Source organism: Martes martes (genome assembly GCF_963455335.1).
Source record: "Martes martes genome assembly, chromosome: 5".
Lineage (NCBI taxonomy): Eukaryota > Metazoa > Chordata > Mammalia > Carnivora > Mustelidae > Martes > Martes martes.
In genome coordinates this window covers 91660937-91682990 of record NC_137892.1, presented here as the reverse complement: position 1 = coordinate 91682990, position 22054 = coordinate 91660937, and the positions used below count along the sequence as shown (strand labels likewise).

At 48.2% G+C, this 22054-nt stretch overlaps 1 protein-coding gene across 1 annotated transcript in view; it reads right to left on the bottom strand.

Moving 5' to 3' along the window:
* Window positions 1-22054, bottom strand: part of SPOCK1 (SPARC (osteonectin), cwcv and kazal like domains proteoglycan 1) — a 505689-nt gene that overhangs the window by 130149 nt on the left and 353486 nt on the right. Inside the window, exon 4 of the mRNA XM_080804507.1 lies at window positions 20750-20864. Coding sequence (XP_080660633.1) covers window positions 20750-20864 — 115 coding nt within the window. The remainder of the gene's footprint in view (window positions 1-20749; window positions 20865-22054) is intronic.

Here is a 22054-nt window from a genome sequence, read left to right as displayed (position 1 = left end):
CAAGGATGGATCTCTCTTCTGCAGCCCATCAGCCCTGCCTAGATTACTAACTTGAAACTTCCTAGGGGGCACCTATGTGTTTGTCGGGGGTGGCCCTCTCTCCAATGCCTCTCTGCTTCCGTAGGGGCTGCCCACCTTGTCCTGGTCTGTCTGGAATAAAAATGTCTGCATTCTTAATTCACCTGGACATGAGGTCTCCTAGGATCCTTTGCCAAACATACTTGACTCCTTCAAGGTCTGTTCTGGACTAGAGAAGACGGGAGCATGGGTGATGGGACTCCAGGCAGCGGCAGAGCAGGCTATCGGCATGGGGTGAATCCGAGAGTCTAGGATTCCCTCAGCAGAACGCTGCACATTCATCATCATTCATGTGGCAGACTGTCTGACATTGATAATGAGTCCACAAATACAGGGAGCACCTCTGGCATCTGGCGACCCCTCTCCTGGGTCAGTCCCCAGTGCGCAAGGCCAGTGCTGAAGCAATTCTTGTTATGAGTTCCCAGAAAGAGGCTATCAAGCCCAAAGAGTGGGCAGCTTTGTGTAGACATAACCACATACAAGGATGCCCCAGAGGAAAGGAGGAGCTGAACCAAAGGGAGAGGAGAGAGAAGTGAACACCAAGCCAACGGCTTTGAGGAAGAAACGGAATCACCTATTAACGACCCTACTCCTGGACCTGAACTTCACTATTAAACTGAGTTCATCACAGGGACACAAAGAGATGAGGCTGGCTGGTGCTTGCTAGCGGGCCAGGTGCACCATGGAGGCTCCCTAGACCGCTGTGGGGTGAGTGGGTGGGTCTCTATGGACTGACCACCACAGCGGTTGCTCAGAAGTTCATCATAAAATCACAGACGGTCAGAACAAGAAAATGCCTTAAAACAAATCTAGTCCAACAACTCTATTTTTATAAATGAGGAATGAGACACAGACGGGAAGTGACTTGGCCAGTGTCACACAGAAATACAGCAAAGCTACCTCACATGCATTTGTCAGAATGAAGTTATCCTGGAAATGGTGACACGGGTTGGGGACCATTTTAATTCCTATTTTGGCATCTGTATTTTCATCATCAGGGCTCAATTTTATAAGTAAGTCTCCTCTGAAACACTGCCTTTGGCTCTACACCTACAAAGGAGCAAGGTGAGCATTACCCAACGTTGGGTGGTCATGGAGCCACCATGTCTGACCTCTTTCTTGGAGGGTGCCTGGGGAACTAGAGGTAAGAAGGCTAACCCAATCTAAATGTTCATGTTTCCAGTGAAACAAGCCAACCTGTTGTATCAGAGAAAACTCAGATGCCCCTTACCTTACTAAGACTCTACTGGGCACAGCCCCCAAAACTAGTCTCCATCTGGGTACAAATTATATAAAGTTATGGACAAGTCTGTGTGACTTCAAGGAGGCAGAACTTCCCTGGCTACTGTGTGTATATTTTAATCCCTGCAATTCAGTCCAAACCCTAAAACTTGACCAACCCAGTCAAGGCAAGGGCCTAAGTGTTCGGACTATAAGGTATTTCACTTCTTAAGTCAAAGAATGAAATCCTATGAAGGTGTCTTGATGGAAATGCTATGCCCAACGTCACAGGCATTCATCACCTGGCGTGGCACGAGCAATTTAATTGGGAAGCAGGTCCTGCCAGCCTTTCAGCTGGCCACGAAGCCCTAATTCCACCCTGACCTGCCCGGTGTTAGGGGCAACCATACCTGCCACCCTACTGACAAACCCCGCAAAGAAAACCCTAGCCCACAAGCACCCCAGCAAGGAGAGCACACAGACAACTGGCAGGTCACAGGCATTTCTTTATCTCTTACGCTTAACTGCTAATTCTTAATCTTTTTTTTTTAAAGTTTTCCAAATTTCCCAGCATTTATTTTTCCAAAGCAGAGTGATGATTCTTAAGTATAGATTTGATGACATGATTTCCATAATTAAAACCTCCCTCCTTCTTTTCCCCCGCCTTCCTGGAGCACAGGCCGAACTCCTAGTTTTGGTATTACATTGACTGAGCCTACCTTTACAGGGTGTCTGCTTCCCAGCCCCCCCCCGACATACACACACACACACACACACACACACACACACACACACACACACGGGCGTGCATGTGGACCACCACCACCAAGTGTTTTTGCTCCAGCCACCCTCTGCAGCTCCCCAGAGCCCACCAGCTATCTCTGTGCACCTGTACCACCATGTGGTTTTCCTTCTATCTGACACATCTTCATTCCTACCCATACTTACACCTCTCTCTGCCTCCCAAGGCAAAATTCTACAAGCCCCAGTTCAATATGCCCCTCCCCCCAGGAAGTCTCCTGGGGCCCCTCCATAGGCAATCTGGCCACAGGCCTATGCCCCACCCCCAGGGTCCTGCCATCACTTCCGGTCAGGCTGCCAACTGGTTTCCCAGTAAGAAACTTGCTTTGACCTGACCAAAAGTTAAGTGACTATGATTACTCTGATAGGACGTGGGGGTAGACTCAGGCTAAAAGACTTAGAATCCATCCTGGACACCTCCCCTTTCTGCCTTCACCACTTTCTCCCACCCCTCAGTCCTACTGATCCAACTCCACCGGCCCTATGAGCCTCCTCCACGTTTCTCATATGAGCCATGCCAACACCAAGTCTACATGACTGCACAGTTTCTGCCTGCCTGGAAGATGTCCATCCCTCGTTCCAGCTTCAAGTCAACTGCCTTTCATGATGTCTCTCCTGAACCTGTGAGCCTGACCTCAAGAAGTGATAGTGACATCATTTGTTCCAGTAATGTTCCATTATTACCCCTGGTTCCAACGCAGCTGTGACACCCACTCAGCGTAAAGCAGTTCTTTTTGAGTCTACCGTCCTCAGTGCACTGTGCATGCCTCAAGGGTAGTCACTGGGTCTTACCATTTTAGTGCTCCTGGGGCTTGGAAACACGGTCAACCCTCAACATGTGAGTCTGTTCAGTGAAAAAGGTGAATTTATTAATCTGAACCTTTAGAACTTCCCCCTTTTATTTCTGGAAATTATCAGCACTAACAAGAAGACAAACCTATCGTGTGGTTTTAAGCACCAAGAATTCAATAGACTCAGAAATCCTAAGTCAAACTTGATTAAAAAAAAAAAAAAGATTAGCAAAGCATAAGGAATAACACAGAGGACATTGGGTGAAGGAGAGAAATGAACTGGGGGAAATCAGAGTGGGAGATGAACCATGAGAGACTGTGGACTCTGAGAAACAAACTGAGGGTTTTGGAGGGGAGGGTGGGTGGGGCGTTGGGTGGGCCTGGTGGTGGGTATTAAGGAGGGCATGGATTGCATGGAGCACTGGGTGTGGTGCATAAAGAATGAATCTTGGAATACTGAAAAAAAAAAAAAAAAAAGATGTAGGGGCACCTGGGTGGCTCAGTGGGTTAAAGCCTCTGCCTTCGGCTCAGGTCATGATCCCAGAGTCTTGGGATCGAGCCCCGCATCGGGCTCTCTGCTCAGCAGGGAGCCTGCTTCCTTCTCTCTGTCTGCCTCTCTGCCTACTTGTGATCTCTGTCAAATAAATAAATAAAATCTTAAAAAAAAAAAAAAGATGTAGACAGCATTCTCTCTTAAATTTTTTTTTTCTAAAGACAACTGAGAAGTGGGTGGAGGGAACTCTTGCTCTGCTCCTCAGGGCTGAAGGTTCCTCCTAGTCCAGAGGTCAGACTGCCTCCTAAGCCGGATAAGGACCTCGGATGTAGTGGTTCCAAATTCCCAGCAGATATCAATTTTTAGGATTTAGGAATAAGAAATCAGAATTCTCAGGAATCCTCAAGAATTGCTGAAATAGTAAGGTTTTCTACATTCTTCACAGCATTCAAATGCTTTTTTAAAATATAGGAAATATTAAGTTTAGTATCACTTATAAAGAAATATACCCTGAAGTGAAAATTCAAACAATGGAAATTATCAGCAAACATGACTGGGTCGTACTCGTATGATGGGACCTTTGGATCTTCTGGCAAAGGAACAGCACAGCACAGAATCGCACGTCGACAGTCTCAAGATTTACTCCGTTCTGAAACAATTCTTCGGAACACCACTCAGAGGATTCCTCCTCAGCATAGTATGTAAAGAAACATATCCTATGTGTATTATTTACAAGAGTAACTCACACTCTTCCAAGAGGGCAGCAGTGACAACCAAGACTGACCAGACTGTGACCACTCTTTCCAACACATTCCAGTCCTAGTTCCCAGAAATGTCAACCTTACCCTTCAAGTCCACACACCAGGAATGTCTCACTCCTGCTTCCCATGGGGCCCTGCCACTCCTCATTCGGATATCCCGACCCTCACCCATCAAGGCAAGTCCTCTCTCCTGCCAGTTCCCCACAGTTGACACCAATGAGGTCAATGACAATATCAGTTGTGGTCCAGCATTTCACTTGGCCATGGCTGAAGGAGGACCAGAGCCAAAGCCTAAGGCAAAACAGGTGCAGGACAGACACTTACGGAAGAATTTTTTTTGGTGAGAGATGGGCAGGTATACATTTCCTGACATCCATCCCGCACGATGAAATTCAACAATGTTCAAAAACTTTTTGTGTGTCCAAAAAAAATCTAAGGATATACTGGGGGCGGGGGCTGCTAAGGGCCTATGTAGCCTTGTTAACTTTTTTCTTTTGGTTATTGAAGAAAGGCCCTTCACTGTCTAACACCCTGGTATTCTACCAGGCATGCATAACTTAAGATAAAATTGCTCTGCTCTGCGTGAACTGTGGATCAAAGAGTAAAGCAAGTCCAGAGAGTAAGTGACAGTAGCTACCAGGCCTTCAGTGGTTTTGTGGGACAACCACCTGCCTGTCTAAGGGCCCTGAACACATCTCCCTGACTCCTCCTACCCCACAACCCTCTGACAGTGGTTACTGTCATTACCCCATTTTACAGAAGGGAGAGACTGAGATTTATGGAAGAGCCGGTCACCATCCCAGGACCTTTTCTTCTGTCCTGTGTCTGTTTCTCTCATCAGCTTTCTAAAGGAGACCTGTGAGCTCAGAGCCATGGAGGACCCACCCAAGAAGGGCCCCTTTCCAGCAATCCCGGTGTTTGGCTGCTGGCAGCCAGCATCACAAGCCTTGTACTCCCTTGTTAACATCAAACTGCCCATCCAAAAACAACACTGAATTTGTTGGCAAAATCCGAACTAATTGCTTCTAAAACAAGGATGGAAGATACTCAGAGAGCTAACATGGTGGCTATTTTGAACCAGGGACAAAATAATGAATGTTAATTGAAATGAAAAACATGTTAACCACTGAAATAATCTGTCATGTAAAATGGTGCTATAATTCCTCCATTGTTAGGGTTATTCAAGTCATTATACAAAGTCATAAAATTACACAGGGAGAGCATAATGGCCTGTGTCATTTACAAAAGCTGCTTTGATGACAGAGACAAGCTCTCATGTCAGACACTCTCCATTGTGGTATCTGTGGGCTCAACAGTCTCCATTCTCTTCCAAAGGAGAAGGCTACAGATGGAAGATCCTGTCCCAAGAGCGCCCAGTCTTCCTAATGAACGGGTGTCCATTAGGGGAAAAGAGGAAGAGCTCTCAGTATGCCCGGAGTCACAACCGTGTGCCTAGGGGTGTCCTGAGTGCTACTGGGCACCCACGTGGTACAAAGACGTGCTGTGTACAGATGTTTGAAATTTAAAAGGGCAAACACACAGTAACAGGAGCAAGGCATTTAGGGAGGACTTACTCTTATCCTGATGCTATTATTATTACTACCACCAAGAGGAACTAACATGTTTTAAGCTCTCTAGTTCCAGGCATTGTCTTAAGCCCTTTTCACAGTAATGTGTCTCATTTACTCCTCCCGACGTCCCCACGAGGGAGAAGAGGCATGGTGGAACATGGGAAGCTGTGTTGGGGAGTGAGCTGGGGAGACTTCAGGACCAGAACAGACCTGTGGAGATGGGAAGGACCACGCTCCCAGGATGGGTCCCATTTGTCATGGTGGCACGCCCCCTGATTCACTGATTCAAGCTGGCCTGTGCACCCCAGGAAAGCCAGCACCTCTATGTGGCTTCCCCCAATCGGAGTTGACCCAGTAAGGTCGGTGAAGCTTGGGACATATTCCAAGTCACAGCGCAAACACCTCAGAAGAGATGCTCACGCCCCGGAAGTAAGGAGAGAGCCATCAGTTCACAGGCAGGCTTCTGGAGCATCACTGACAGGGCTTGTAAAGTGCTTTCAATCCCATGGGAAAAGTGTGATTTTTTTACAGTTTTAGAGTAGAATCAGGGCCACCAAAAAATTATGTGCCTGGTACACAAGCAATTCCAAAAGCAAGAACATCTTTCTAAGGTGTGGGTGAAGGTTACCCTGAGGCTCCATGACCCACCTGTCACCTGAGCTGTGTCCTGACTGAGGAAGGTGGGGATGCCTCTACTCCTCCTAGAGGAGCAAGGTCGAGAGCCAGATGAGAGTTTCCAAAAACACGACGTGACCATGTAAATAAACTCAAGGTCATAAAGAAGGGAGGCCTGAGGGTCTGAGAAAGGGCACCTCTGCCTGGTGACTCTACATGGCTATTGCCTGACTCTCTGACAACCCTGTGCTGCTGGTCTCATTTGTTCCAACTCTTAAAAAAAAAAAAAAAAGGAATAATATTCACAATTTTTTAAAGAACTACAGGTTGCCAAACCCACACCTGACCGCCAGTCCCCCATGCCTCCAGTCATGTTTAAAGAAGCTGGGGTGGTTTAAGGGCGCCTGGGGGGCTCAGTCGGTTAAACATCTACCTTCGGCTCAGGTCATGATCCTAGGGTCCTCGGATCGATTCCCACATTTGGCTCCCTGCTTAGTGGGGAGCCTGCTTCCCCCTCTGCCTGCCGGAGCCCCCTGCGTGTGCTCTTCTGTCTCTCTCTCTCTGCTGGGGAAAAAAGGGACTTAGTTCACCTAGATAAAGGTGACCAGGTCTCAAAGGTGTCAGGGGAGACTCAGGGGTCAGATCACTGTATCCGAACTAAATTTCCAAATTATGTTGAGCATTTGTTCAAGGAAAGCTATCAAAACTGAAGGTATAAACCTTCTAAACGTGGCTAGGATTCTAAACTCAATCTGTACTTTTTCAATAAACAGTAAGTACCTGCTACGTTCCAGAAACTGGGCAAAGAATTCAAAGATGATGCTAGCATTGTAACTGACAGACTTCTCTAACACCTATCACATGTCACCCCTCTTACTAAAGGGTAAGGATCACATTTAATCACTCTGAACATTGACACTGATGTGAGGTAGGTGTTACCTTAACTCTTGAGATGTTGAAGATTCTCACAGACTGCTACCTTATCCAAGAACATCCCTACGCAGAAGCAACGTGCTGTCCACTTCAGAACGTCCCCCCACCCCATCCAGCCATTCCTGGTTTCCGAGTGTCAGAAGCCATGTGTGTGGCCGAAAGCGCACAAAAGGCAGGAAGACAAGGAACCTGCCAGATAACACAGATCTCTCATCTATCTCACATTTCTAGACATTACCTGAAATCAACATTTCCTTGTACTTGAAAGCGAATTATCTATGTCCAGGATCCTCATCAAACCTACTTTTAGCCAAGACCCCGTTCTCGTTCTCGGTGTTTCAGGATCAGATCAGGAAGATTAGCAGGCTGATGTGATTATGTAAATTCCACTGAGGGGTTGGAGACTCCAGTCTGCAGTCCTCTCCCATTAAGAGAGTGACAGAGCTGGGCCAGAGGCGCCAAGGGGCTCTCAGAGGCAGAGACAGAGTTCAGCTCTGTGTAGGAACGTGGCCACGGGGACTTACACACATCCACCGTCTGCATGCGTGGAGGACACACATACCCACACAGGGCCCAACTAAGATTCTGCTTATTGAAGGAAAATGCCAAACCAGCAGTGTCATGGCAAGCTATTAGGGAAATACAAGTGAGCAGCTGAGCTTTCTTTACTCCCGCAGGACAGTGGAAAGCAGAGTACTCAGTTTTAAAAATCTTTTTCTTCCTAAAAAGAGGCAGCAAAGAAATTGGGACTATTACCCACTGACCTTTGGCATTCCTGTCTGGTTTTACTGCTCTTCTTTGTGTGTTGGCCCAGTAAAGACAGGTCCCTTTCCAGCCCTGAGATCTTAATGGAAATCATTAGCAACAGAAACACTAATTGGGAAAAAAAATCAAATGATAAGCAAGTAAGCCCAAGCCGAGAATTTCATCTGGCTTCCCTCCTTGAGCATTCATGATCTTGACTGTTTGCAGGAGGTGCCCTAACAATGAAAGGCTCTGCTAACAGGGCTTCCAGCTTACTGTCTGTAAGCTCAGGTGTGCAGACCGTGGTGCGGGCAAGCACACACAAGACCACCATTGGTTCTGCTCTCATCTTAGAGAACACATGCTGGCATTCCTGGGGGGACAACCCATGGCTGTGGGTGTGTGTATGAGAGAGAGGATGCCCACTCTTGTTTCCTAGTCACCAGCACCAAAACACCATGTCCTGAGGTGGCCGGTATGATTGACCTTGGGAAGAACAAGCACGCAAAATGAAGCAGAAGTGGGGAGACAGTATGACATCGGCGACACTGCGGTTTGGAGGACAGGCCCAGGGACAGGAAGCTGACAGGCACATGGCACTGGAGGAGCTGAGCACCATCATCCACACGCTGTCCACAGTTGGCCATGCCCCAAACGCGCTGCAGGAAGCAGAGAGAGCCCCATCAGTGCCATCACTTTGCCCCTGATCTGGAAGCTTTCTTCACAGTGTCATAGGAAAGAAGCTGGAACCTTGCCAAGGCTCTGTGGCCTTCACTGGTGGGGAATGTTCTGAATGGGTGGCCTGGGTCTTCTCAAACATTTATCTTCCACTGCCACCATCCCCCCGCCCTTGCACAAGTAGTCACTCACATGCCACTTCCCCCTGAGGCTACCTCAGACACCGCATCCCCTTCTTCTGAGCACATGGGTCCCGTGTTCCAAGTCCCTTGGATGTGCCCTGTAGCTCTTCCCAACCAGTCACTCAGAGCTATCCTCAGTCAGGTTCCCGGCCCTTCCCATGGACAGATGGGATGCTCCAGAATGTGCTGGAGCAGGGAACACTAAATCCATGGGTCCCAGTGCTATTCCACAGCAGAACCTGGACCAACACACAGATGTTACCAACAGGAAAACCATTCAAGTCACTGTAAGGAAGACACCTCACACAGTGAGACAGGGTGTCTGTCTGAGAGGGCTGGTGAAGGAGGCGCCCAATACCACAAGAGTTCAGGCAGAGGTCCCCTAGAGGAAGGGGATTCTCCAGAAAGCACACAATGACTGAAGTAAACATTCTCCTGTGAGTGGACAGTGAGGAGGTTGTCTCCGTTTCTATGATATTGTAGTCAAGTGCACTGAACACTTTTGTAGACAAATCTTAATATGCCTCTCTCTCGAGTTCTATGAGATAGATTTTCCAAAGTGGAATCATGGGGTCAATGAGGCCAAAACGCCCACCAGAAATGTACCAATTCACACTCCCATCAACAGGACCCCGCCGGGACCATCACTCCATTACCCCAACCCTCTCCTCTGCACATATCTACCAGCTATCAATATGATGCCAAGTGTTTGGACATGCCACCAAGGTCTATAGTCATCAACAGAGTAATGAATAGCAACGATCCAACTTGGGCCCATAATACCAGATGAAAAAATGGCACAGGGAGAACTGGTGAAGTTGGAGAGTGGATAGATTAGCAGGAAATCAAATGTCACCCTATTGTGTTCCAATTGGTTGGCAGGTGCACTGTGGGCTCACACTGGAGGCCCAAGGCTCTCCTGGCAGTAGGGAGCTCATCGCCCAGCCTCTGTGCACCAGGTCTCTCTCCAGGTCAGAGAAGGACCCAAAAGAACAATGCCTGCTGTCTTGCTGGGCTTCTTCCTGGCTGCGCAGGCATCACGAGCGACAAGCAGCCCTTCTTATTCTAGAGTGCAGGAAGGGCCAGTCCCATGGGTCAAGAGAGAGAGGAATCAGACTTCAGAGAGAAGAGATTCTGGAGCGTGCAAGACTCCTGGATGAAGGAAGAGGATGAACTGAGGCCGGCTGATCCCAGGGGAGCTGCAGGAGAGAAGTGCCAACCTAGGTAGGCCCCGCTCATGGCGGCTGCCAGACCGGTTGCCCAGCATGTGTCCCCTCCTTCCTGCAGGCAGATTCAAAGGCCCTTCTGCAGCACCTCTCAAGAACAGACCTCCAGCTCTGAGAGACTCGAAGGGTATATAAGACAGATGACCCCTTATCCCCTCCAAGGCCAAGCCTGTGGCCCAGGGGGCATGGGACCTTCAGCTGAGAGCGAAGGCGGGCAAAGAGGCAGGGCGCCACGGGAGCAGGCCACCAGGTGAGGACGGAGCACGGAGTCTGGAGTACATTTGCCCCTTCCCCATAATAACAAGACCACTTTCACACACGCTGCCTCCGGCTTCCCTGTGGGAATTCAGGGGCACCATCTGAGCATTTTCCTGGACAGTCAAGAGGATGGTGCGTTCTACAAGGGGAAACGGGATACACCCTCCCCTCCTATGAACAGCCCTGACGTGACCTGGAGCACCGCTTTGTGACTCTCTCTCTGACCTCTCAGAGCTTCTAATTAAAGACACCAGCCTGACCATGCACCTCCAGCTTCTTTCTAGACTTAAGTGACTCATTCATTCGTTCAATACGTCCTGAACATGTACCCAGACCTGAGCCTATGCTCCAGAGGGAGTGTGGGTGGTGCAAGTAGGAGAATGAGCTAATGAGGAGCAAGGGTGCTCTGCCAGTAGGGAACTCACCAATCATGACAACTGATACCATTCAGAACGTTACAAATAATAGGGCCTTTGCATGTGTGACCTCACATAGGCCTGAGTGACTACAAGGTCTGCAAGGATTATTCCTCCACCTAGATGTTCACTGAGGAACTAGAGACTCGGATGGGAGACTCACCTTTGTTGAGCACCGACTTTGTGCCAGCACTATGCCTACTGCTTCCTTATCATGATGCCCCAGGCTAGGGTGCAAGTCAGCACTTAATAAGGAAATGGAGATTTTGTGTAGGCAAGTGTCTTGAGGGCAGAGTGGCCCTTGGAGAGTTGATGGGCTTCAGAGCCACCTTGCCCTGCCCCCCCGACCCCCATCTCTGCTAAGCAAGTCCCAACACGCGTGAGCCACACTGTGCTCATGTGCTCTTACACCACTAGAAATACTAGTAAATACCACTAGGGAATGCTGCCCCTTCTCTACCTCCCACCTTTGTCCCAATATAACTGCAGCTGGAAATGGTTGCCCGCGTGGTTTTTTTTTTTTTTTTTTTTTTTTTTTTTTAATTTTCTAGCTTTCATTGTATACAATCTTTGTCTCCCATCTCCTCGCCTAGGCCACAAGCTTCAGTGAGATGTGCAGGAGCGTCACGTGAACGCACACAGAACACTTCTCCCTACTCTTTGCCCAACTGGCACCTTTTACCTTTCACCTCCCCAGCATGCCCGCGTTCAACCAACTAAAGGGATTCTGTTAGGACACCCTGCTCATACCCTACCTAGTGCTTATGACAGTTTATTAGATACTTAATTTCCTTTTTATCTCCTTTCTCCTGTAGACTTTGCTCTCCATAAGGCGAGATCATGCCCCCTCATCGCAGAATTCCAAACACGCAGCAGGGTCTGGCAAATAGAAGGCACCATAAATATTTGCTAAATCAAGAAATTATCACAGACTCCAACTTAGTAGGTTCTGAATTAAGGACCTTTAACCCACCATCACCGGTGTACGTGAGCTGTTTCCCGAGGGCTCGTCCTGCCAAAATTATGACAGGAGAGATTCGAGTCCTCAAGCCCTTTATCAGCATTGCTGTATTCATGGATGGCCTCCCCTGGCATCTGCAGACAAAGGCTCAAATTCCAGGCTGGAACTGAGCCCTGCCATCTTGCCCTCTACCTGGGAATTACTGATCACCAGGGGAGGTTGGAGCTGGGGCTTCCTCTTTCCCACTAGGTGATGGAAAGCACCACTCCCAGTTCAGTGGAAAGCAGGACACACCAGCACGTACAGCTGTGGTGAGACCACGGACAGGCAGGCAGGCTGGAAGGAGGGCCTTTCCCAGCTCAGTAAGAGACCTGCATCCGTTTCAGTGTGAGCCCATTAAAAACATCATTTAAGAATGCCTTGGAAAGGTGGAAAAGTCCCCCAACTAATTAACTTTCATCTCTCCTGTCCCTCTGTGCATGGAGGGCCTCGCCCTCTGCCCACCCTCTCCATGAGGAACATTAAAGACAGGACATTAGCCTGAGAACATTCTATTTAAAACAAAAGTACTTCTAAAGATAGCCTCAGATGCCCATCTAAATCATCCTGAGTCCATTTCCTGGCCCCATAACCTGCATGGTCAATGCCCCCAGATGGGCCCTACTGGGGTGCCCGATACCCATCAAGAATGTCTTTCATGGTTCATTGGTTGAATTAATCTGATATAAAATGTCTAAACTGAAAACCTATGAGTTGGGATCATGAGTTTTGGCAGAAAAGCAAGCAGGCCACAGATTTATTAATAACAGAGGCAAAGGAAAGAGATTTCAGAAAATTAAAGCAGAAGTTAGTCTAAGTGGGAAAATTCAGTCTGACCCCTTTTGTAAAAGAAGATGATGTGTTCTGTGAGGGGCCACAGAGCCTTTGCCCCCCAACTCTCTCCCCACCCTGGGATACCTGGATACTCCTCTCTCTGGATACCATAAAGGGCCTCCAGAATGTGTGGGCAATGGAACATCTACAGTGAGTCTCGGGGTTGAGGGGGCTGGAGCTTGTCTGTTTCCTAGTATTAGGGATGAACGTGCTAATGTAATGTTTCACACCTGTGTGCTTCCCAGCACGCCCTGAGCCCCTGTGGAAATCACATCTAGTGATTACTCTTCAAAACCCGCACACCCACATCAACCTCCGCTTTCTAAATCCACTTAAATCTGATGCATGAAACATGCCTCTCTGTCCATTTCTTAACAGGCAAGAACAGCAATCAACACAGCAACCACCGCCCGTCATCCCGGAGAGGACCGCAGAGAAGCCTAGCGCACGCGGGATCTCTGACAGACACAGAGGGAGGAATCGAGAGGGCAGCGGGAACGTCCATGCCTGGCCCAGCTCCATGCACACTTGGTTTCCTAGCTTTCCAGCAACTTTGTATCTGGGCACATGCACATTTTGGGAATTCAACGATAAAACCTTTCCAATCTCCTATAGAGAGAATATGGCTCAAAAGAGAGAGAAAGAGAGAAAGAGAGAGAGACAATGATCCAATGCATTGGGATCAATGGGAAACACAAACTACCCTCTTTGGAAAGATCTTCTCGAGCAGTGCAACTTGGGAGGGAGAAATGAGCATGTGGCCGTGGGTGGCAGGGACTGGAAAGAGCTCAGGTAGAGCAGAGGCTCCTGTCCTTAAAAGTCACACTCAGAAACTACTGTCCAGCCGGCAAGATGCCATCAGACTCTGCTGGGAGCACTCACTCGGTAATTGCCCTCATTTGCCCTCTGTCTTTGAGTATAACCTGTGGGGCACTGGCAATAAAGTTAAAAAAAAAAAAAAAGGGTAGGGGGGATAAGGCAGGGGCAAATTTGGGTCTGGGAAAATGTACTGACAGTCATGATTTTAATGTGTTCCTAAAACTCACCTAGTGAATCCACCTCACAAAGTAAGATCTGCCTCTCACTCCGTCCCCTTTGTTCCAAGGGACTAAAAATTCTACGCAATTACTCACATCTCCATTATGAATTGCTTTTTTACTCTCTGCTGCTCTTGTCAAGCTCGTGTAATCAATACTCTCAATTTCAGAGAGAAAAACAAAGGAACAGAGAAGGTAACTGGCTTGCTCGAGTTATGAAATCTTGCTCACTGAAGTCCCCAGGAGCAGCTAGGCCCTTCCAGGCAGAGGCATACAATACTTCCACTGGGGAGGGGCGGGGGAAGAAAAAAAGGCTGCGGTTGAAAGTAAATAAGTATCTCTTATGTTTAAGTGACAATGTTTCAATGACGACCTTTGGATAAACCAGCGAGGGGAAAAATGAACCCAGAATGACCATTGTGGGCATAGAAAAGGCGGAAATGGGTGTCTGCCATGCCCCCATTGATGGCTCTGTTGGTGACACAAGTTAGGACAGAAGGGCGCCAGCTCAAGCATAGGACCCCTAGGGCCAGGAGTAGGTCGGCAGGTTGGCTGGGTGACAGGTGGGCTTCAGCTCTGATGGAAAAGGCAAACTAGACAGCGAGAGCTCATACCTGTGACTCATGCAGCAGAGGGGGCCCTGTGGTATTCCCCCATTCTGGTTCAAATCCATCCCTTGTGGGCCCTTGGCCAGGAAAGGAGTTACTGACAGGATGTCAATAATCCCATCCATACAACAGGGATCATAATGCAGACCTATCCGACTGCTGTGAGAAGTCAGCAAGATCTGTTCCGCCAAGTGTGCCTAACATGGTAGGTGGTCAAGAAATGGCATCTCTTGAATCAACCACTCTCCCTTTGTTTGCCTCAGTGACCACAAGTCAAGAGATCCCAGTGACGGTTTTCCTGTTTAATAAGGTGGCTGATTGAGAAGTGGGCTCAAACCCAAAACTCAGCTCCATAATTTCCACCAATGGCCTATAAACAGTGCCAAGCTCTCATCAGCACTCTATCTGGGCCCAGAGCAGGGAAAGGGAAGATCCCATGAGGTTAAAACAGAACACAAGGCAACGCTTGGGCCCCCGGGAGAAGCAGCGGGAGCTTTATCAAGATGGAAACATAAACAAGGAATGCAAGCATGATCACACTTCGGTCACGGGCAAGGCCTGGAGTTGGCAAGTACGAGATCGCCATGCAGACACCGAGGAATCACCCACTTTGCACGTGGCCATGTGTCTTCCAAACCGAGCCAGATATGTGTAAGTATAATCAACCCGTTCAAAGCCCCTGTAGCAGGAGGCAGCGCTTTGTTGTAAAACAAAACTGAGATGAAATAACCATCATCCTTTCAAATATCCTCTGAGAGTTTGGTATTTGAGGCACATTCTGTCATGTACTTCTCTCTGACCTCAAACACTTTGATTCTTTTTTTCCAAGTTCACATAAAAGACAGAAAGCTCTCAGATTGGTCTACAGCACCACGAGCCTGGACTCAATCTGAATTCTTTGCCGGTGCAGAGAATTCGTTGTTATTCCAGATAATTAGGAAGCGGAGATAAAGGGCCATTACGTTAGAGAGGCCTAGCCCCACTGGGAAGACTGGCCGTGGGCTCCTTATTTAAAAACAGATTAGTTCCCACTGCTCCCAGAAGGCTTCCAAGGGTATGCTCAGATGTTCTAAGTCCCATCCTGACACCCTTTCCTCCCGCTCACAATGCACTTGCAGAATTCGAGAATGTTGCTTGTCTGCAAGGCTTAAAACAAATGCTTCAATTTTCCATTCTCCAAATGAAAATCAATGGCAACAGAGAGGTAAAATCAATGTTCATCGCTCTGTAGGGAGAATCCCACCCTTAGCTCCCGCCCACCCAGAGCAATAAATCAGAACCAGCCATCTTAATGGGCAGAGAATCCCTACAAGCAGAGTCCTCTGTGGGTTGTATGGCTTTCTGTCCACCCCTGTTTCCTGAGAGGGCGTTTTCTTTAAGAAAGACTAAAATGGTATTTCCAAAATCTAAGTCAGGAAGAATGATACGTTGTTGCCTTAAAAACTCTTCTTCCCCAAAGAGTTCTTTTGCCAGTGGCATTTTTGGCATCGAAACCCAGAGTGTGACTATTTCCCGACAGATCCATTCTGCATTATCTAGCTTTAAAGACTGCTCAGACACCCCACTGACCTGTTCTCCCAGACAACCAATGCTCTGTGTTCTGCTACCACAGATTAGCCTGCATTCTCTAGGATTTCAGGTAAATAGAACTCATAGCATATATACTCTTTTCTGGACGATGTCCTTTCACTCAGAGTTATTAGCAAACTTATCCATGCTACTGAGTGCATCAATAGCCTATCTCTTTTTATTGCTGAGTAGTAATCCACTGTAAGGATGTACCACAATTTGTTTAACCCTTCACCTGCTGATGGACATTTGAGGTTGCTTCTAGCTATTGGCTATTATGAGTAAAACTGCTACGAATATTCATGAGTGAGTGTTTGTAGGGACAGATGTTGTCATTGCATAATCCAGATACAAACCTTTTCTCAGACCTGTGTTTCGTAAATATCTTCCCTTAGTATGGCTTATCCTTTTCTTACTATGTGTTCTGAAGATCAGTTTTGATGAAATCCAATTTGTTTTTATTTTTTATTATTACTATCTCTTCCTTTTATAATTCATGATGTTTCTGTGCCGAACTTAGGAAATTTCTGTCAAACCCAAGGTTACTACTCCTGCTTTCTATCAGAAGTTTTATATTCTTAACTCATATTTAGGTCTATGATCCATTTCAAGTTAATCTTCTGTATACTACATTATGAAAGTCTATAAAATTTGCATCTACAAAGAGTTATAGTATCACAAAGATACTCATTTATAAAAATTAACTGAAGAGAACCCAATACAAATCTTTATTTATAAGACAGGCATCACTCGATGATCAAGTTTTACCAGAAACAAACCAATGGATAAAACCCATTGACTAGAAAAAAGAATGGGAGGAATGTTTAATTACTGTTTTTCACTTGTGCAACCATTGCCTATTTCCCATTTCTTTTTACTTTTCTGTATCTTTAGTGTTTGCTGTAATAAGCATCAAAGATTGCTATACCAAAAATCAATTAAGATATTTTTAAAAAGTCATCTCAGAGAAGGCTTTCTGGCTCTGGGCAGCCTTCACAGAGCTCTGCAATGCATAAATGGCCCCTTTGTAGAACCTAAAAGATGAACACGCTACCAAGAATTCACCTTCTCCTTAGACTGCTCAGTGTGGCTCAACAGCAGGAAGAGATGAAACAAAGATTTTCCAAGGAGAATTCTCCAAAGAGAACATGAGAGTAGTTGAAGCCTCTGGATGAGACCAGATGCAAACCCGAATCCAAACACCACCCTAAAGAGGCAAACTCCAGCCGAGGGAGGCCAGTTGCCCCATTTGGCCGCCCACCAAAATGGTGGCCTGTCCTCCCAGACACTTGGTGCTTACAGACATGAATGTCAAACAGCTTCTCCATTCATTCCCTCTCCACCGGCAAGGAAAGCTAATGAAATTTTCTCGCTGACGTGCTCACTGTCCTCTGACTCAATACACTTGACAAGACTGCTGAAGTCTGGAGCCTCGCTCGTAATCAGCCCACGGCTGGCCCAGCCGCCTATCCATGTGTGTGCGCTGCTACCGATCTGGCACTCGGGGTTTGCCTCTTGAGCTGCTGCAGAGGCCAGACTGGCTGATGGGATAGTCTACAGATGTTTCACGGAGGGAAAGAGTACTTCCCTGATGGACGAATAAATAGAGTTGTCAACACCGTCTCCCTGGTCAGAGGGGACCCCTGAAGTAGAATGTGGCAGGACAGATGTTTCATCTGGGAAGGTGTCCAAGACCCTAGGAAGAGGTGTGTGCTCGGCTGATATGGCGGGCTGAGCAATTCAGCCTCCGAGAGGGAGCGGGGGAAGGTGGGCCCACAGCCGGAGCCAACACCACTGCCAACCTTCCCCGGCTCAGACCACCTCCCAAATCCTGCTAAGGGAGTAGGCATGCCATCTCAATCACAGCCTCCTCTTGGGGCTGTTTTTCCAATGAACAAAAGGTCCCTATCATGAGAAATGCAGTCATCTTCTTAGTCCTTACCTGCTGTGAATCACAAAGAGGGCAGCAGAAATGACACTGTAATCCTCAGGCTGAACCTCACAGCTTCCTCCAAAAGGAAGGAGAAGCAGGCACAGTCAGGCTGGGAAGGAGGGAGGGCATCTGGAGGGGGCTACCTTCTTCTCAGGAGCATGCTACTGTGGGCTTTCCTGGCTGATCTTCCAGAATGAACAAGACAGTAGCAATGATGATGATCATAATTGTTTTAGCAACTGGAAGATGAACCGTCACGATGTGAGTCTACACTGTGTTCCTGAAGCACGTTCGTGCATCCCACTGAACTCTCACACAAGGACGTGCATGCACAAAATACCCTGTGCAGGGACTAGCGACACTTATTACCTGGAAACTCTCTCTTGAAGAGTCCCTAGAGGATGTATCCCAAGGAAAAGGAAAGAGGGATGGGTGAGTGCTTTCGTTAAATCCACTTTGCAGATGAAAATGCACAAATTCAGAAAGGTATAGTGACTTGCCAAGGTCACAGAGCAAGGAAGCAGCCAGCCTGGGAACAGAGCCCAGATTGGGCTCATTCCCAAATCCTTGCTCTTAGTCACTGTAACTCTGTGGCCATCAGGAGAGGTGGGAGATGAGGGTTACACTTGGAACCCAAGCAAACAAGTGATGGTGCTTCCCACGCGGGCACACACCACTCACCCCTAGACATGCCCGGTTTCTGCCTCCCCCTTGCACAGACTGGAGCGTAATGCTGACAATTATGTGGCACTCCCAGAGGGGCTACATTCCAGGAGGAAACAGGCAAGAGACTATTCGTGTTATACATCCATACACACACATACACAACCCGATGGCTGAAATCTGGAGCACTATCCCAAAAAGGGCATTTGGGTATTTGTGGCAAAAGAGTCATCTCAGCACCGGCAGAGAAGGAAGAAATCACGTGCAGCTGGAGAATCTAGTCTAGTTTTCTCAGAGTTCGTATGCTTTAAGAACATTTTCTTATAATAACAACAACCAACTTTTTGTACATCCCACTCCACAGTGAACTTGATTTTCCTCGAGGGTAGCGTAGCTTCAGTGGGTAACGTGAGCCCGGCACGTGGTAGGTACTCGATACCTTTTGGTTAAATGACAGAAAATGACAAACAGACGAGGACAGGAAAAATGGAGAGGCCAACGTATGGCAGTCATGGAAAACATCAGCTTTGGGGTTGGACGGTCCTGGTTTTGAATCACGGCTGCCACTTTCTGGGTACCTAAGTCAATTGCTACTGCCTCTCTCTGTCTCACTTCTCTCGTCTTCAGAGCGGAGACAACAACAAATACCAACTTGACAAAATGGCTAGAAGAACTCAAAGGGTGTGGGGCTGAGCACCATGCCTGGCACAGGGTAGGGGTTTGGGGATGAGATCTGCCTTTACTTCCAGGGAGAATGCTCCAGTCTGCAGGGAAGAGCAGAACCCATTATACCTCGCATCTCAGTCTTACAGAGACAAAGGATGACTGTTTTTAGGTGATCGTGGAGGCAGGGTCAGGAGCTGCAGGGACGAGCTCTGCAGAGACAGAAAGGGTGAGGGCTCAGCTCCCGGCAGTCTCTGTGCTGGACCGTGATGGAGCTTCCCAGGCAGTTCAGAGAAAGTCACTTAGAGAACTGAAGGAAGGAAATCAGAACATGTCCCAAGAGGAGCAGCCAAAGGGACCAGCACTGCTAAGACTTCAAGAAGTGCAGGAAGGGACAGGACAGCCTACATCGTCCCAGGGGCAAAGTGGAGTTAACGAGCAAAAGCCATAGGAGGTGCATTTCAGTGGGAATCAAGTCCCAGGGAGGTTGTGTTCTTCGCCTGAGGTCATGGCAGAGCACACGGTCATATCCAAAACCAGTGGGGTGACTCCGAGGCCCATTGCTATACTTCTCCACCGTACAGCAGTACAGGAAGAAGGGAGACGAGGCACTGAATTCACCTTTCTCCCACCTCCACCCACCCAACCCCACTGGTAAAGGAAGTCTTGCATGTGTGTGTGTGTGTGCGCGCGCATGCGCATGCATGTGCACACAGGTGCACACGCACACCTGTGCTGGTTCTTGCTTTGAATATTTCTGTAGGACTGAATGCACAAGTAGGCCAAATTCAAACATTCTCTCTATCATCTACAAAAGCCTAAGCCCACTAGATGGACAAAGCTGGGAGAAGGCAAGAGGCAAAGGCTTTAAGAATCCTGAAGGAGAGTGAGGAGACCTACCTCTCCGGGGCTGGGGAAGAAGGGAGACCAGGTGCTGCAGACTGAGAAAATAGTAAGACATGTTCTCAGGAGGAATGGTGGTGCAGTGGACCTGAGGAGGAAAGACGCCAAACCCCAGCCTGACAAAGATGCCCACAACCTATATGGGCATGAAAGCCAACAGCCCGCAGACCTCAAGAAACCTCAAAGGGTTACCACAGTAAGCAGGTCAGTGGTAACCAAAAGATAAAAGGCTCAGACCCTGTTTCTTTGGCTATAAGCTTCCTGGATCTCTGGGGTCATTCTGGAAGGAGGAATGGTTCTCACAATGAACAAGAAGGGATTTTCTGTTCATCTGCTCAGATGTGGGCTCAGAGACATATAAAGTTGATTTAAAGCAAATACAGATATTGAAATTCTTTGCAAATCTGTGTTTGAGAATTGAGATTCATACCCAGCAGGACTGCAGGCACCATACACCATATCAAAGGATGACAAGGGACACCCGTGTGGCTCAGTTGGCTAAGTTTCTGCCTTCAGCTCAGGTCATGATCCTGGGGTCCTGGGATCAAGCCCCGCCTCGGGCTCCCTGCTCCGTGGGAAGTCTGCTTCTCCCTCTCCCTCTGCCCCCAACTTGTGCTCTCGCTCGCTCTCTCACAAATAAATAAAATCTTTTTAAAAAAGAAATAGTGACAGAAACACGTTCTCTCCCCCCCACCACCACTGTCCCCCAGTCAGACACTGGGTACCCCCAGATCTGTCAGCTGGAGTGGGCCTCCCAGCCCCCTGCCTTACCTGGGGAACAGGTGCTTGCGGCTGACACACAGGGCCGTCTGGTAGTCCTGGGTCACGCATACTTTGTGAGGGCTGCATTTCACCTTCAGGCAGGGGTCTTTGGATGGGTCCAGGGCTAAGGCAAAAAGAACAAGAAGAGGCGGGGGTTAGGACCTCCAGGGAAGTTTAATTTCTCTTTCTACTCAAATAAACAAGTGGGAAATAAACAGACCATGTGTTTGCACTCCATACTATTTTCTTCGGCTGATGGGGATTGGAATGAATCCCCAAACCAGGGGGAATTCTGTATCTGTGCACATGTGCTTCTTCAACATCAGGATAGTGATTCCTTTGTGCTTTGGGGAGTTTCAGCATCTCCATCTCGGGCAGGAATTACTTTAAAAATCCTAGAAGCTTACATGCTCCAAGGACCAAGAGCTACTTTTCCCTCTCTCGTTATTTGTCTGCAATTGCTTTTTATGACTTCACCCACGCCTACCTTTACTTACTCCCCGCAACTACAAAAGTCCTTGAGGACAGAGTTTTTTGGCCCAGGTTCCATCAGCATGGACTGTGTGCGTCCATGAGCTCATTTTAAATTTGGGAATAACTTGAGGATGTGCAAGACTGTTCTGTGCCACACAAAGTACAGGTATAATAAGGAGGGGGACAAGCTGACACATAAATATTTATCGTGCAAGGCAGGAGGAGATAAGGGCCCTGCCGGGCATATAAAACGATAACAGAGCTCGAGAGAAAAATAGAGATCAATTTCTGGGACACGGATTAATGAAGCATTAATATGTGAACTGGATATTGACGGAGGAGCAGAGTGGGGTGGCAGTCAAGGCATGAAGACCAGCACACGCCAGCAGAGGAAGGCACATCTGGGCCACCGGCAAGACACTCCCCCCTCCCCGAAGAGTAAGTATGGCCCACACGTGGGGATGACAGGGGGAAGGGAGGGGATGTCGATTCAACCCAGGCAGTGGAGAGAGGGAGAGAGGGTCTCCCACAGCAGCAGTTCCTCGACCGCAATGTCTCCCAGCACCGGCTGAGCAGCCGGCCCCGGGCTCATCCGTGCTCAGCAAGCTGAGGAACCCACGTTCCTCAGATGCTCAGAGCAGAGAAGAGGCCATAGGGAATTCTCCGCAAAACAAAAGCAATCGTACCATCTCCCAGCTCCAGGCCGAAAGCCTATTTAGGCAGTAAATCTTTCATAACTTCTCTCCGCAGCTAGAGGAGGGGAGGTTGCCCCATGTCCTCCCCACATAGATAGGCGGTTACACCAATGGGCGTCCCAAGCAGGGACAGAACACCTGCCGG